The following is a 17,614-nucleotide window of genomic DNA, read 5'->3' as shown; positions in this document are numbered from 1 at the left end:
TGTGACTTTTTCCTGTTTCCCAAGCTCAAGTTGCCGCTCCGTGGAAAACATTCTGAGACAATTGAAGTCATAAAAGAGAATTCGAAGAACACACTCGAGCTTGACTTGTTTACAGTAGCACAGAAAACAAACTATGTGACATATCACGCTGAAATTTGCCATGTAAGCTTATAACAGTCCTACCAAAAAACAAAAAATTTATTTTTGCCATATGTGGACCGTTTTATTGATAACGTCTCGTTCATATTTGAGCAGAAGGTAAGCCTGAATAACTTTTACGCGTTGCTCGATTGTGTATCTTTCGATGGTTCAAATTGAAAAAGTGTGAAATTGAAAAATGTAAAATGAAATGCAGAAAAAACTTGACGTTTAGGTGTGGTTCACATTCAACATCGGTCCTTGAAATTTAACCACCCTTTATTAGACGAAATAAATCTTACCATCAAACATCGAACACAATTTCATTCTCTCCAATGGTAACTTCGATTTCTTGTTTAAACTTTTGAATCGTCTCTGGATGGTTGGCGTAACATTTATCCTTCAATTTTATCCGCCACACAGAAAATAGTCTAATAGCCAATTGGCATCGCTGATTTTTAGATTTTCTATATTGGATTTTAATATTATATATTCCAATTTCGTCAAGCGAAGAGCAACCTATTGTCTAACCATAAACTAAATTTCTGACAGATCGCGGATGCAATTTTACCTGTCAAAGTAAAAACAATCGATAGTTCAAATTCCAAACGCTAGATGGACCACCCTGTACATAAACTATGTTGCGGAATTTGTTTGAAACCAGTTTGAGTTTACTTTATGTTATGTCCTATATATATATATACCTATATAACTCCATTATTTGATAAAAAAAATACTTAAAAAAAGTACTATAGTTTGAACGGATTTGTTTATTTTATGCAATATCATTACAAAATTAAGTTGTATGATTTGCTCTGTGTTTATGTATGTATTGTATAAGTATATTATTTGAAAAATACTGAAAGCGTACATGCATTCATAATCTTAATACAATTATGCATTATAGCAACCCCATGTTTCAAGTGCATTGCATTAGGCTTGTCGTCTAGACAATACCGCATCGAATTTTTAATTGAACTCACTCTCTGTTGCAGCGTAGTTTATTATCATATAGCTGTAGAAAGTGCCTTGTTTTCGTTTTTTTTCGTCCTTCGTTAATTAATTTTTAGCTGATTCTTCCTGTACATACTCTGATTTCAATATTTTACCCAAGTCATTAAATTTAGTTGGTATGCGAAAGTCATAAGGTTCGATTGGTAATTTATTGCTGTGACGTGCTTATAATTCGCATTTCGTGTTTGCCATTATTTTGCTACATTTCTTACTCGTTTTTCCCCTAAGGAAGCATTGTAATCTATCGAGCTGCCAAAAAGTTGATTATATGTATGAATGTGTACATGTAACACCCCTAAAATGAGGTAGCCAGCTGTCCTGAAAAAAAAAAAAAAACAAAGCACAATTTAGCACACCCATATCGCACCGAAGAAATTGCAACAACAGCATACTAACATGGGAGTGTATCTAGTAAAGGCAAACTTTGCTTAGACCAACCCATAATTGCAAGGGCGTTGCATCGCAGAAATACAAATGCAAATACATATTTTAGGTGTATATTTTAGTTATCATTTTATATGTGTACTTTGTCTACAACTAAAATGGCGTCTATTCTATGCTTGCATGTGCAACAACTAACTATTGCAACAAAAATAATAGTCACCACCTTTACGAAAGTGAATGTTTGGACAATGCATTCAAACGCATCCCAACCATCCCTACTGTGATGATAGTTTTCTTTATTCACATTGCTTCGACTCATAAGAGAGCGCCTTGGCCGATGACGATGCGCTCTAGCCCGCTGTCTTTCTATCTCTCTCTCCTCACTGCATTTCTAGTGGTAGCGCAGAGGCGTTGTGCGCATGGCAAAAATTTACAGTTACTCGTTGACTTGCACTTGTGGTTGCGACTGCAAGACTTTTGTTCTGATGGAAGAATAAAGGAAAAAAAAACAACAACCTTAATATGTTCACTACATTTAAGTTTTTAATATGCTGCAGCCGCCGCTCTTGTACTCATTACGCCTCGCTTCCCCTTGTATACATCATCGTTGTCGTTCGGTTGCATTTGGAAATCTACACTGAATTCTTTACTTGCGCTTTGTTTATATTCCTTTATTTTGTTTTTGACACTTTCCCTTTGTTTTGGAAATATTGTCGTGGGTGTTTTCCCTCATTTTCATTGGCTACTTCGAACGAATCAGATTGCTTGCATATTGCAGTTGCCTCACTTGAACCCATGTAGAGTGTTTGTTTTCATTTCTTTAATGTCTTAAGGATTTTCACTGCATCCACTAAATAAATGCAAGGCAGGGCGTATACTTTCAATGGACTCGAATAAAAGTTATTTATTTTTTTATCTGCAGTTTCTTGATTGAAAAATGGCTGCTGTGCTTTTATATAAAACATAAACACACTTTTACGGCAAACGGTTAAAAAAAAAATATAAGAGTGGTAAACGCAAAGTCAATAATGCTAAATGTATCTTCCTAAATCATAAACGATACGGAATCAACTGATTTGGCTCATTTTGAACTGAAACCTTAACTGCTGCTATATTTTCTACTACTTCGATTGGGTGCATTGTCTCATTGGCAAATGAATATTCAATAGTGAATATGTTGATTCGTATCTATGCACCATAGCCAGTTATAAGCATATTTAGTAGTACCACTATTTTTGCTACATTAGTACCACTATTTTTGCTTCAATTTGCACTCTTAGAATTAGGACCACCAGCTAAGAACTTCGAAAGTATTTTTTTTAATCATTTTCAACCGCCATCCATTTGTAAACTTCGCTGAAAAAAAATTTAAACCTTGAATGCCGTTTTGACACTGCCAAATTAAAACGAATTTAAAGACATATTTGTGTTTAAATGTAATTTATTTTGTTCCTCTATTTTATTTCTGGCTAAGTGCTGTAATATTAGAATTGCTGAGCACATTTCCTAATTTCTATAGAATATACCAAACTCAGCGAACAGGAAATACATAATTTATGTATATAAAACTACTATTTGTATTTTACCAAAATTATAATCACTGAAAACTCATCAAAAATATACCATTCCGAAACGAAGTTAAATAATTGGATAAGACTTTATATGGTGTGAAGACGCCAATTGGCGATCACCAAGTTCGAGGTCATTTGTGTTGGTACGAATTTAACTAAATTAACTCATGTTTGGTGTCCGAGTTGGATTTTTCACGCAGAAAACTAAAAGAATTACTTCTTACTATTATTACGAAAATGCTCGTAGACCCCTGACAAAACTCTTTGACAGCTGAATCAGAAATGAAACATTTTAAACGCCTTAGCGATTTAAGTCGGCTTCAAAAATAGGCGGAAGTCGTTTTCTCCTTGCACAAACGTGGCTTTTAAAAAACTATGTAACATTACTATGTGGCAATCTGGGCCTAAACGATATTTCTGAGCGATACATATCACTTACCGTTTTTTAATGCTTAATTTTATTGCGCTTGGTTTGCGAATGTTATTAAAAGTTTAGTTCCAAAACACAAACATTTTTCAGTTTTAAAATTTGCTACTTTATAAAATATATAGTTTATGTAATAAAAAAAAAGAGTCCTGGAGATGCGGGGCATCGATCCCCGTACCTCTCACATGCTAAGCGAGCGCTCTACCATCTGAGCTACATCCCCGTTATAAATAAATGTTTTTAGAAATACATTCGAAAAGTGATCGCAACAAAATCCTAAAAAATTAAATAAAACTTTTACAATGCAATCGTTACTACTTAAAATTCAAGTAACGCTAATTTTTAAAACGAAATCCAAAAGCAACAATGCGATCAAGGCTTGTGAAATCAAATTATTTTTTATTTAAGTCGTTATCTAGTATTACATTCTTTACCGTCATTGATTTGCGAATATTGCAAAGCATTTTTCATTAATTAACAATAACGTAGTTTCGCTAAAAATAACATAAAACTATAATTATGAAGCATTTTAATATTTTTTTTTAGCTGATACTTTTACTGATACCTCCAACATCAAGAACTACAGCAATTTATATTTGCCATTTTTTACTATAGAAAATGATGCGAATAAAATAAAAATGAAATAAACTTTTTGGGTGTAAGAGTCAATAAATAACGGTTCATAGCCTTTTTAGCAACTCTAAAAAACTTTTTAAATATGTGGTGCCATTTTTAAATTACTTTCTGCAAAACTAATATCGTTTTTTGCATTCTTCTCACAATATTTATTGTATTGAATGGGTCCATTTGGATTTTAAATTAAAATTATACCGTTAATTCGTTTGGAATTGCACCGCTAATCGATATTCCTCTGATTAAATATAACGGGGATGTAGCTCAGATGGTAGAGCGCTCGCTTAGCATGTGAGAGGTACGGGGATCGATGCCCCGCATCTCCAGAACTAATTTTTTTTGTTGTTTTTTTTTTTTGAATAAACGTATATCTTTGATATAATTTAATTTTTATATATGCAGGTAATTCATATTTTAAAAATTTCTTTTAACAATTTTTAAAATTATTTGGTTCAATTATTAAAAATAAAATAGTTAATATATACTTAATAGCACGATAGTTATAAAATAGTTAAAAAACGTACAGAATTTAAGGTATTATGTTTGAGATATTTTGACTACCATTTTATTGGAGCTTCCTAATCTACCTCTATTTATGAACTGTTAATGATAACGTTTGTGAAATGCTCAAACGAAATGGATTAGACCCTTTGAAATTTTGTTTTTGAAACAATAAAAAACGTCATTTAAGCAAATTATTGATTTATTTTACTTAATTTTAAAACAAATATTTTGGGGTTCGAAGGGAGAAAGTGAAAAATGTTAAAAATCCTGTCAAAACAAAATACTAAATAGCTAATTTTACTAAACTTAAAAAAAAATCGTGAGCGAAAAGTAAAAGAAAATTTTTATTTATAAAAAATCCTGTCAGTTACTATAGGATCCCTGTTGCGATCTACAAAATTTCAATTTATGTTACTAATTTATCGCTGTTTTTTTTATGAAAATACAACTTTATTCTGAAAAAATGGTTACAAGTGAACCATTGAAAGTATTGCCCTACTACTTTTTCCCATCTTTCTGGTAGATCTCGTATACCGTCGCGATAAAACTGTTCATCTTTTGAGGTTACCCAGGGATCAAACCATTTTTTTATGTCTTCCTATGAATGGAACTGCTGGTCAACTAGACCACGTGCCATCGATGGGAACAGGTGATAATCGGACGGCGCAATATCTGGAGAATGTGGCGGGTGGGGTAGGATTTCCCATTTCAGTGTTTCCAGGTAGGTTTTAACGGGTTTGGCAACGTGTGGCCGAGCGTTGTCATGCTGTAGAATAACTTGTTCATGCCTCTCCGCGTATTGCGACCGCTTCTTGCGCAGTGCTCAGCTCAATCGCATCAATTGAAGTCGATACCGATCCCCAGTGATGGTTTCGCTTGGTTTTAATAGTTCATAATAAATAACATCAAATTGGTCCCACCAAATACATAGCGTAACCTTCGCAGCGTGAATATTCGGCCGAAGCGACGACGTAGAAGCATGACCGGGGCAGTCTCCATAACTTTATTTTCTTTGGATTGCTCTAATGAATCCATTTTTCATCACCCGTCACGATGCGATGAAGAAAACCCTTCTTTTTTTTGCTGCTGGAGCAGTTGTTCACAGGCGAAAAAACGACGTTCAACATCCCTTGGTTTTAACTCATAAGGAACCCAAGTCCCCTGTTTCTGAATCATTCCCAAAAAATGCAATCGCTTGGAAATGGATTGGCGAGTAACTCCTAGTACTGAAGCAAGCTCTTCTTGCGCTTGACACGGATGCTCATTGAGCAATGCCTCCAATTCAGCGTCTTAGAAGGTTTTTGGCCTTCCTTCACGCGGACGGTAGTCAACATTAAAATCACCGTCTTTGAAGCGACGGAACCAATCACGGCACGCTGTTTCACTTACAGCAGCATCTCCATAAACTTTTTGTAACTCTCGGCGCTTCAGCCGCTGTTTTTTTCGAATGAAAGAGGAAAATCAATATGTACTTCCCGCAAATGACGATTATTCGGCACAAAATCAGACATTTTCACAAAACCAAAAGTATATGATACCAAAACAAAATCTCTAATGTGTCGAAGCAGTTTGTTTACCATGTGTCTAAGCTTGGTTTATGGCGTTGAGGTTATGTTAGAATCGACTAGCACACACTGCTGGAGGCATCTATTGACAAACAGCGAGAACTTAGTTGCGCACCAATCATTTTACTAAACATGAAAAAAAATTTCGTGAACGAAAAGTGGAAAGAAAATATTTACATATTTGTAAAAAATCCTGTGAAATACAATAGGTTCCCAAAAACCAGTCCAAATTGATGTATTCAAGTCTACAAAATTTCAACTTATATATGTATTTCAAGATATCGGCACCCCTTAAAGTATAGTTGAACAAAGGCCTGCCGTACACAAAGGCAAAAAAATGAACTTTTCTGTCAAATTTCGTAATTAACACCATATTTACGTGTGTTGACTATATACCTATTTTTACTGGAGTGAGCCAATTTGACTTCTCTTCTTCTTAATTGGCGCGATAACCGCTTACGCGATTTTGGCCGAGCTTAACAAAGCGCGCCAGTCGTTTCTTTCTCGTGCTAACCGGCGCCAGTTGGACACACCAAGTGAAGCCAAGTCCTTCTCCACCTGATCTTTCCAACGCAGAGGAGGCCTTCCTCTTCCTCTGCTACCACCAGCTGGTACCGCATCGAATACTTTCAAAGTCGGAGCGTTTGTATCCATTCGGACGACATGACCCAGCCAACGAAGCCGCTGGATCTTTATTCGCTGCGCTATGTCTATGTCGCCGTAAAGCTCATACAGCTCATCGTTCCATCGCCTGCGATATTCACCGTTGCCAACGTGCAAAGGTCCAAAAATCTTACGCAGAATCTTTCTCTCGAACACTCCAAGCGTCGCTTCATCGGATGTTGTCATCGTCCACTTTGACTGATACAACAAAATTTAAGCGGTTCGCAAAAAACAGTTCGAACTAAATTGAAATTAAAGGCTTATATTAAAAACTTAATTTCAAATTTCGCATCAATTTTTGTGGAAAATATATACAGCTGTGTTCACAATAATATTGCTAAATTTTTGATTATTTATTAGTTTTTTGCTTATATTTTTATTAAAAAATATATGTAAATATTATTAAAATTTCAAACCTTGTACGAAATTAAAAAAATTCAGTTTCATCAAAATTTCAAAATTCTTAGTCAGAATTTTCAGAAAAGTTCTGGGTATGCAGTTTTATAGGCCATTCAATTTTTGTTTATTGGGCAAATTTAAAGTGCCTCAAAATGCGCGTTGATGTTTGATTTTGTTTTTATAGTATTTTGTCGATGCACTTTCTTCCATATAACGTACGCTCAAAATTGTATATGTATGTATTCTTAAAATTTCAAACTTTGTACGAAATTAAAAAAATTCAGCAAGTTCTCATCAAAATTTCAAAATTCTTAGTCAGAGTTTTCAGAAAAGGATGTTTGAGTTTTTTTTATTTTGTCGATGGTATTATGCACTTTCTTCCACATAACGAACGCTCGAGACCGAAAGAAAAATAATTTTCAAAAATCATCTCGATTTTTGAACGACTTCAAACTTTCACTTTATTGCACCAAAATTCAATGGGCTATAAAACTGTATACTCGAATTTTTTCTAAAGATTCTAATTCAAAATTTTGAATGCTTTTTGCATTTTTTTAATTTTGTACAAAACTCGAAACCTTGTAACTTTTTTGTTGTTGTAGAAAATTAATTTCGAAAAAAATAACTTCACTGAATAAAAGTTCCTTCTAATTTTTTTGATTTGAGGCGATTAGAACTCTCTCTATCGAGCCAGCCCGAAAAACTCTGGGATGACTGAGATGTGGCTATTAAATAACGAGTCCGAATCCTTCTCCTGCGAATGTATTACCACTTGCTAACACACGCTGCTCTTCGAAATTGGTCGGTGAATGTATGATAAAACAAAACTGAACAGTGTTGCAAAATCCAACAAAGTTAGTCTTATTTAGGTGTCTGGACATTGTGGTATTACAGGGAACGAGTTGGCTGATAAAATGGCTAATGAAGGCTCGGAAGCATACCACTTGGCCCTAAACCCTTTCTAGGTGTGAACTGTCCATCGATTCAACTATGGATTGAAGACTTCATGAGGTCTACCCATAGAAGACGTTGGTCTGAGTTGAAGAGTTGAGCAGAGAAAAAACCAAAGAGGAAATTAGCAACATTTCTCCTAGAACTTAGTAGGAAGGGCCTGAGAATACTGGTGAGTATAATCACAGGGCACTACACCTGTAGTCAGCATATGGCTACCATGTTAATTATTGCCTGTCCTGTCTTGAGAATGATGACACTGCAGAGCATTTTCTCTGGAGCTGTCTGCTGTTTTCTAGAATTAAACCTAAGCTGTTGGGGTGCGATGTACTGAGTGTGAATAAGGTTTATACTCTTCCTCTCTCGGATCTTTTAAGATTCATCAATGAATCCAAAAGATGTGCAGCAGAGTGACCTCAAACCAATTTTCCATCCTACCATCTATACTGAATCTATCCTATCTCCTTATTCCCTCCACTGTAATCTATTCCGGTGTAGTATAATGGTCTTCCTGACTGAGTGCTTGGACTTGCTCAACCCTCCACGAATCTAATCTAATCTGACTACAAAATCAGCATGGCCTTCCTTCTTTTTTATATATTTTTTTGTGTTTGGTGGAAATATGTATGTTGTTGAGTATGGCGAAATTGCAATAGATGAAAATTTAAAGGAGTATCAACCACTTGACGAAATAAAACAGAAAAAACTGCCCGAATTGTAGAAAGACGGATCATATGTTCACCACCATGTACAACATGCGACGTCCTCTGTCTCCTGAGGTAAAATCTGCATTAAAAGGAATAATACTAGATTGTGTTGAGCAGTGGATAGGTAATTAACGTTAAGAAAGTAAATATTTACTCCGATAGCCAAACGGCAATTAGGGCCTTGGGCTCGTTGTTTGTGCGTTCGAGATTAATGGATGAATGTCTGGCTTCTCTCTCGATTGCATCCAAATACTTCGATATCAGGTTCATTTGGGTTCCCGGTCACAGCGGCATAGAGGGAAACCGCAGGGCTGATGAATTGGCTAGACAAGGAACTTTGAAGAGGGTTTCGTTGCAAAATGAGAGGATTAAGAACATGTGGTCTGCTCCTGGAAAGATTGGTCTCGAGTCAACTCGGCAAGCGCTGGGCTAGTGCGCAAACGGGCAAGGTCGCGAGATCCTTCTGGTCACGGGTAGATCGGGGACGCTCGAGGGAAGTCCTAAGGCTAAGAAAGCCCCAGCTCTCGAGTTTGTTGGGTATTATTACCATACATTGTCTGTTGGGTGTCCATGCTGTGAGACTTAGGATTGCCACAAGTCCGTTCTGCAAAACCTGTCTTGCGGACGAGGTGGAATCACCTCAACACCTTTTTCTCAGCTGCCCTGCTCTCGTCTGGGCTCTCAGTTTTTCGCAACGCCTGCGGATATAGCGCGCTTAAATATCATACATCTGGTGAAGTTCATCAGTAGCTTGATGCGGCTAATTGCGAACGTAAATCAGCCACCGTCGGCGTCGTCGTAAGTACATGGTCATCATCCCCTAATCCTAAGGCTCCTTTCTTCCCTTCTCCTTTCTCCTTTCCCCTGTATGGCAGTACAACGGACGAATTTGGGTCTTTGTCTAAGTGGGCTTCAAGCAAGGGCAGCCATTTAACCTAACCTAACCTAGAGTCCGTTGAAGCTGTAAAGGAGCGTGCCATACGCGTCTTGACGAAGCATACAGAATAAGACTTCCAGTACTTTTTAAAAACAAGAGGGGAGTAATTTCAGCCGAAGGCGTCTTTCCTAGTAATGTATTTTATGTTTGCAAATATAAGCAGTATATTTGTTTATAAATTTATTTCATTATAATAAAAAATATATAAATTTAAGGTGAATGTACACTAAATAAAAATGTTTACAGTGCCAGTATCGTTATTTAATGGCTACATCATTCTATTTATTTAATACTCCTTCTCAAAGTCGTTTAAAACTCATAACTGTAACCATTCATATGTGTGCATCACTCACTTCACCTCTAATTTACACTTTTTGTCATTTGTTTTTTTTTTTTTTTTTCAGGGTAACAACTTGAACAATCCCACAATTTCGTCATCAGATTCTTCAATAACCGCCATTAAAGCAACTAAAGAGGGACCACGTCGAATTCTTATAATTGCCTCCAAATCCAAAGATGTGCAAATTCGGGATGCAGCCTCTGGCCTACTACTGCGCACTTTGACCCTGCCTGAACCACTGAAAGCGTATAGTTTGTTATTGGATGGTGGTTGCATTTATTGCGGTACACAACGTCGGGATATACTTAAGTTAGATTTCACAGTAAGTCAAATACGACCAATGAACTACTTTACGTATATATGTATTTTCAAAGCAAATAATAAAAACTCTAAAAAACAAATTTATTTAATTTCAAACAGACCGGTCAACACTTATCTACAATACCTTGTGGCAGTGGCGCCGTCTCAATGCGTCTATACCAAAATAAATTCCTACTGGTCGCTTCGTACGATGGTTTCGTCTATGTGATTGATAAGGCGAAAGAGCGACAAAGTGCGCGTTATGCTGGCTGTTCCGGGAGCATACTAGCGTTAGCAGTGGCCAGCAATAAGGTAGTTGCGAATGTTTTGTATATTTGTATAAAGGCATAAAAGTTTAAAATGAATTTTTCTTCTGTTTTTCAGGTAATAGCAACTGCTAAGGACAAAACTTTGAGGGTTTTTGAATTAGAAAAAAATATTGTAACAAAAAGAAAATAATTAATTAATTATTTGTTTTAAAATATTTAATTTGGCTTTGCATTTATTTTATATTCTCATCTAAATATATTTTTATATAATATTAGCATTAGTGTGTGCAAGCATTCATTTGTACAGTTGCCCACAAAATTGAGCGCTCATCTGATTTACAAGGAAGAAAGCGCAAAATATTTATAGGTTTAATAAGCATAATTAAATATGCAAATGCATTATACTTAAAAGTCACATAACACGTAAAATAATCACACAAAACAAAATTTTCACATGGAACGAAACAAAAAAATTCAATTGAAAATAAAAACCTAAAATTAGCAACACAAAAGTGAGTTACACTTGAGTTTAGTATTATAATAAAGTTGAAAAAAAGCATTTTAATATTTTGTGGGGGCCATCTTCAGCATCAGCAACAGCTTGCAGCATATATCTCAGTGGTTTTTGGGTAAACGATGATGATATTTCTTCCCAAATCATAGTAATGGTTGTTTTGAGAATTTCCTTGTTTTTTACAAGAACACCTTTCAATTATAATATTTTGTCATTCCCCCGTCCAAAAACATCACTATCACCACTCAGAACCTTAAAGACTGGCTTAGATGTATTTTACAATTGTAAATTTCAAACCTTTCTTTGTGTTGTTGGACTATATATATATATACATATACATATATAATATAAACAAACAGGGTGTACGTGCCAGTTATATATATATATAATTTATGTTAAATTTAGATTCCAAAGTCGAGTGTATATCCATATTGTTAGGGAATGACGAATTAAAAGTTGATTTCCACTTTGCCCAACTAGCTCTCTTGATTCCTGAAAAATTTGCTTTATCCTCACGGAACTTCTCTGACACAACATCACTCATGTAGGATGCCAAAGAGTACACCAAAATTTCCGACAAGTTTTGTTCTTTGTTGGTACCATTCTTAGTTTTAGATAAGATAATGGTTTCCTCAACCTGATACTTTAAGCTTTAATAATAGCTTCTTTGATTTCATCATTCATGGTTGTATGTTTAGTTGGCAACATGGAGAAGATGAATCCTCCACGGAAACAACTTTCAAAATCATGGTATCCTAATGAGACCATGTGTTTAACTGTTACTGGTCGGTTTATATTAGGAAATTTCTTTAATACAGCGAATCCAACTTCTGGGAAGCTGTTCAATATGCGTGGTAATGTTATGGTTTCGCGATTGGATTGTGATGCTATGACATTTTTTGTTATTCGGTATAGTTTTACCAATTCAGAAATGTATCTTTGTGTTTCTTGTTTTACTTTGCCTGGTTTGGAAATTTTGGATGAACCACGAGAGAGCATTAACACAATTAGGAAAGAAATTTGTTTTTTTCCTCACTTCCATATCAGGTTGAAGTTTTTACATTAGTTTCCTAATGAATATCTGATCAAAACCTTGATGGGACACTGCATTAATAATACATTGCATGATGTCTTCCTCTGATAGATATGAGATCATCATGGATATGAAGTCATCCTGCTCTGGGTTCTCCGTCTCTAGTGCGTTAACATCAAAAGTGGATGGTCTTGTAGTCATAGCAGCAGTAATCTCCTCATTCATGTTAAAACCTTGTCCTCCTTGTGCCATTGTTCTTGTATTTTCTGTCTTTTCTTCTAAAATTGTTGATGAGCGGCTCAAGCTATCTGAATCACTTACCGAAGTCTGCGAACTATAAGTACTAGCTGATGTAGAAGGACAAATACACGGTTGAATATCACACTGACACTCTATGTTCTTTGTCTCACGAGATTTAGCTACTTTCTTTCTAGGGTTCAAGATGGTCTTTTGTATTGAGATTCTGAACTCTGACAAATGTGGTTTCAGACCTTTCAATATACATATAATATATAACTGGTACGTACACCCTGTTTTGGGTGTTTGGCCGAGCTCCTCCTCCTATTTGTGGCGTGCGTCTTGATGTTATTCCACAAATGGAGGGACCTACAGTTTCAAGCCGACTCCGATCGGCAGATATTTCATTTTGGATATCCATGGCAGAAATACACTCGGAGATTTGCCATTGCTTGCCAAGGGGCGACCGCAATGAGAAAAAAAAATTGTTCTTCATTTTGGTCTTTCACCGTTGTTGGACGATATACAAAGTTTATTGAGCAATACGACCGTAGATATTGTTTCTTCGTAGAACTTAACTTACAGTTTGTACTCGATAATATGAACCAGTTAAAACCAAATCAACGTCAAAACTTATATTAAAAGTTATCCTCATTTTATTCCACTCTTAATCGCTTTTTGAAACTCAAGGTAAAAGCCGAAGCACCCTATGCCCGACCTAAATGGGCATGAATGAATTTGTATAACTTAAGTACGCGTGAGCTTGTAATTTGTAATTAAAAAAACTCACATTTTGCGGTGCAGCATTCCCCGAACTCAGAAATTCGAAAATGTTATGCATTTATGTATTTTCAATATGTCAGCTTCATATGCTTAAATGTGCTAGATGTTGTTCACTTATTAGCGCTTTCAAGCCTTGCTCACTCGTTAGAGTAGTCAATGCAAAATAAAAAGTGTTCATATTTTAGAGTCTTTATACCATACGGTGTTCACATTATTACGCATTCACTGTATTTATGGCTTTGAAAACAATTGTGTTAATTTCGGCACAGTTATTTGTGGAGTAATTAGAACTTTTCTCAAAATATACAATATGTCCGTTATAATTTGCTAATATATTTTTTTTGTCTCCCTTGCAAAGTTTTATTCATATTTCCAATTACTAATAATTTGTTCTGGCAACACAGTTTCTCATTATTCCTTTTCTTATCTCACTGGTGGTTTGCTTAAAACATTTTCTAATTTGCAAAACAAATTGTAATATAGGAACTCGTACATATGTAGATTTTTGATTTAAACTGAAAAATACTCAAGTGTATGCTCAATTTTGTGACATGAATTTTGCTTAATTTTTTCATTCGTTCAACTGGATAGTAGGTAACCTAACCTGACCCGGACAGTTAGTAGAGCAAATATAGAGAATTGCAATACTAGCCTACACTTACTAATGGATTGCTATCAAATCATCACCAATATAAATGGTAAACAATTCACTTTTTCCAATTTGTTAATTTTTTTAAATTCAAAATCAAAATGTACGCTCAATTTTCGTAGCAACTTTACGAATTTAAAATTTAAGTTTATGATAAAGAGTGTACAATATTTTTTAGTCCGGTGTTAAAATTATATTACATTAAATGTATGATGAATGTAATTTATTTTTTAAGACTTATTTTCATCAGTTTTCACTGTCCCAATGGATTGCTTAAATATGTATAATATATTAAAATTTATGAATACATTTTTCATTTTCTTTCACCTGGTATTGTTCTTATTGTAATAGCATTGGCAGTAGACCGTGCAAACTTTAAAAGTTTAAAAATAAAAATAAATAATTGGCGCGTACACTTCTGTTAAGTGTTTGACCAAGCTCCTCCTCCTGTTTGTGGTGTGCATCTTGATGTTGTTCCACAAATGGAGGGATCTTCAGTTTTAAGCCAACTCTGAATGGTTTTTTATGAGGAGCTTTTTCATGACAGAAGAACACTCGGAGGTTTGCCATTGCCTGCCGAGAGGTGATAGCTATTAGAAAAAACTTGTTTATCCATCTGTTTTAAAAGTTGAATATAGATGTGTGTGGACGTGTATGTACACATAAGTTCAAAATTACAGTAGTGCGACAAATTACCAAGTTTTCACTTTTTTTGTATTTACTTATTATCATGTTTTTATAAAAGCATAGTGAATTATACTACAAAAACCATATATGTAAACCAAAGCACCATCCTACAAAATTCAGAAAAACTTAAAAATTTTAGTATAAAAAGGTGTGGGTTTGAAATTACGCACATATTCGGAACTTTTTTCATGGATGAAAAAACCTAGCACCTCAGCGAAAAAAATTGTCAAAAATCACCGAGAATGCTGAGCTACTTGAAACTCGTATTTAATAACTAATAAAAATTTTAAATTTGTATGTATTTTTTTCTGAATCGTAAAAGGGCACAATCAGGCAGATCAGCTACCAGCGTCCTCAAAGGTGTTTTAACGAGTCACTGCACAACTAGAATCCTAGGCAATAGAGGTGTATCCCACAGTGACTGCTCCAGGAGTAGTGGACATGAAGAAGAAATTGAGTAATCGGTACAACACTTCCTGAATGGTCAATGTCCTGCACTTCAAAGAAGCCGTGCCTAATATCTTAGCGATTATTACTTTAAAGACCAGGGAAATTTGCAAAATGCCTCACTGGAGGGACTAGTTGACTTCTTAAATAGATCTAAGTGGTTTAAGCAATTTAGTTAGGGAATGGAAATCAAATGCAGGTATCATAATGGACCTTAGGGCAACCTCAAGTGTCTTGTCTTAGACAAGCAACCAGGCGAACCTAACCTAACCTATGTATTTTTTGAAATTTGTTACAGGTGTGTGAATTTTGTATCATACAAAGTTTGGTGCTTTGATTTATATGGTTTTTGTAGTAGAATGCAATTATAAAAACATGATAATAATTAAATACAAAAAAGTTAAAACTTGGTCATTCGTCGCATTCCTATAATTTTGAACGCAGGCGTGTGTATTCCAATTATAAAGAATAGAAGGTAACACCGCCGCAGGGCCAAACACTATTAACACTCTTATCAATTATGTTCTTAAATGAAAAGGTGAACGGCCATCGAAATGGTTTTAAAAGGCATTAAGAACAACAACGAACTATTAAACACTACCAAGACTGCATTGCCGCCGCGTGCCCCACAATTTTTTCACTGCTGAAATGATCCTTCTGGTCGTTCCGATAACGTGGACTCGGCTGATAAAATAACGATTAGGCGTTGAAATGAGATTGGTAAGTTTTATTTGAAAATAGGTTCCTCGTTAATTTATAACATAGAACCTAACGCCATATGTTTTGGGATAGCCAGCCTGTGACGTTAGCGACGGAGATGGAGGTAAGGTTAAAGCTAGACATTAAGCTTAATGGGGCACCAATCACCACCGTAAGTAGATATCAATACACTCCAATTCTCCTCATGCCCGACACCGATTACGAACTCTGATTAGAGAATCAAGTCACAAACTGTTAGTGCTTGGTACACATAAAGAAATGGTGCTGACATAACACAACACCAATGTGCATTAATAAGTTGCCTTGCACAGAAATACAGATATGTTGAAACGTCGCAGAACACCGTTCTTCTGACCATCATTAACAAAGTCTGACTCTTGCTTTGCAGTTCACAAAGTTAGATTATAGTGGCAGACGAGAGCCGAATTCCCTTGTGATGCGTGCATGACACTACCAAATCTATGTTTTGGATACTATATAACACATGGGCTGAAGTCCCGCGCCTAGCACATAGATGGCACTAGTTTTTTTGCATTCAACTCTTTTTCAGTTAGTGCTAACCTTAAAAAGACAGCTGTTAAAATTTGGTGATATTCTATTCATTATTTCGCGAGTTATTGTGCTAAGAGTGACGGTACTTATGTCATTTTCTAAACAATGGATCGAAAAAAAATGTTGTGTTCTATGTAATTTTGCACTGCTTCTTAATGCGAAAAAATACCATTCAAACGAAGCAATGACCTGAAAAGTGTTATGGGGACTCCGCTCCATCAGAAACAACAATAAAACGATGGTTTGCTGACTTCAAACGTGGTCGTAGAGACACCGAAGATGCACAACGCACTGAATATCCAAATGAAGCGGTAACACCAGAAAAGATCAAAAACGTCCACAAAATCGTTGTGAATGGTCGAAAAGTGAAGTTGCGTGAGTTAAGTGACATCGTAAAGATATCAAAGGAACGTGTTGACTTTATATTGCATGAGCATTTGACTATGAGAAAGCTCTGTTCAAAGTGGGTACCTCGTTTATTCACTGTTGACCAAAAACCACTGAATCGCAAGTCAATCAAAACAATGACAAAACTAATGCATGAATGGAACTTCGAATTGCTCCCACATCCACCATATTCGCGAGATTTGACTCCTACTGGCAGTTCGCAGACCTAAACAAAATTTGCTCGAATGAAGAGGTTATCACTGAAACTGAGGCCAATTTTGAGTCAAAAGATAAATTCTTCCACAAAAGGGGTATTGAAATGTTAGAGCGGCGCTGGAATGATTAAGTTTTTCTTGATAGAAATTACGTTGGTGAATAAAGCTAATTTTGACCAAAAAAAACGTGTTTTCTTTGTTAGGCCCGGGACTCTTCAGCCCATGTGTTTGACCCCAACTGGCTGCGCATATGTGCAGATATGTGAACCAACTGCTTCGCAGCAACCATATCTCCACATAGTACCTCTTTTAGCCAAATACATAGAAATACAGTTTTTTACTCCCTACAGCGTTTGACAGTCTTGAATAGGGTTTGCCCAAGTTGCTATAACAAACATGCTCAGACTTTTGGTAGGTAATTAATTTTAAGGGATGATGTTATTGTTGTTGTTGCAGCTTACTAAACCCTGTCAGTGCGTTGTATTTACCGGTCATCTTCGCCTAAATCATCTCAGACCCAGAAAACATGCTGTTCCGACAGGTTGGGTCCAGAGGGAGAGAGCTGTTAGATGAGTATGTTTAATGGAG

General features: G+C 35.7%; 1 protein-coding gene and 1 non-coding gene across 2 annotated transcripts in view; both read left to right on the top strand.

Moving 5' to 3' along the window:
- LOC128870675 (serine-rich adhesin for platelets) overlaps window positions 1-11,313 on the top strand; it is an 85,952-nt gene extending 74,639 nt beyond the window's left edge. The window contains exons 5-7 of the mRNA XM_054113273.1: window positions 10,298-10,555; window positions 10,654-10,845; window positions 10,918-11,313. Of these exons, the coding sequence (XP_053969248.1) occupies window positions 10,298-10,555; window positions 10,654-10,845; window positions 10,918-10,992 (525 nt within the window). The 3' untranslated portion in view covers window positions 10,993-11,313. The remainder of the gene's footprint in view (window positions 1-10,297; window positions 10,556-10,653; window positions 10,846-10,917) is intronic.
- Window positions 4,421-4,493, top strand: Trnaa-agc (transfer RNA alanine (anticodon AGC)). Its single transcript has one exon. It is a non-coding gene; the product is annotated as a tRNA-Ala (tRNA).
- Window positions 11,314-17,614: the final 6,301 nt, after the last annotated feature.

Source organism: Anastrepha ludens, chromosome 2 (assembly GCF_028408465.1).
Source record: "Anastrepha ludens isolate Willacy chromosome 2, idAnaLude1.1, whole genome shotgun sequence".
Classification (NCBI taxonomy): Eukaryota; Metazoa; Arthropoda; class Insecta; order Diptera; family Tephritidae; genus Anastrepha; species Anastrepha ludens.
Note: the sequence above shows the minus strand (reverse complement) of the source record. Positions and strands in the feature narration are given on the sequence as shown.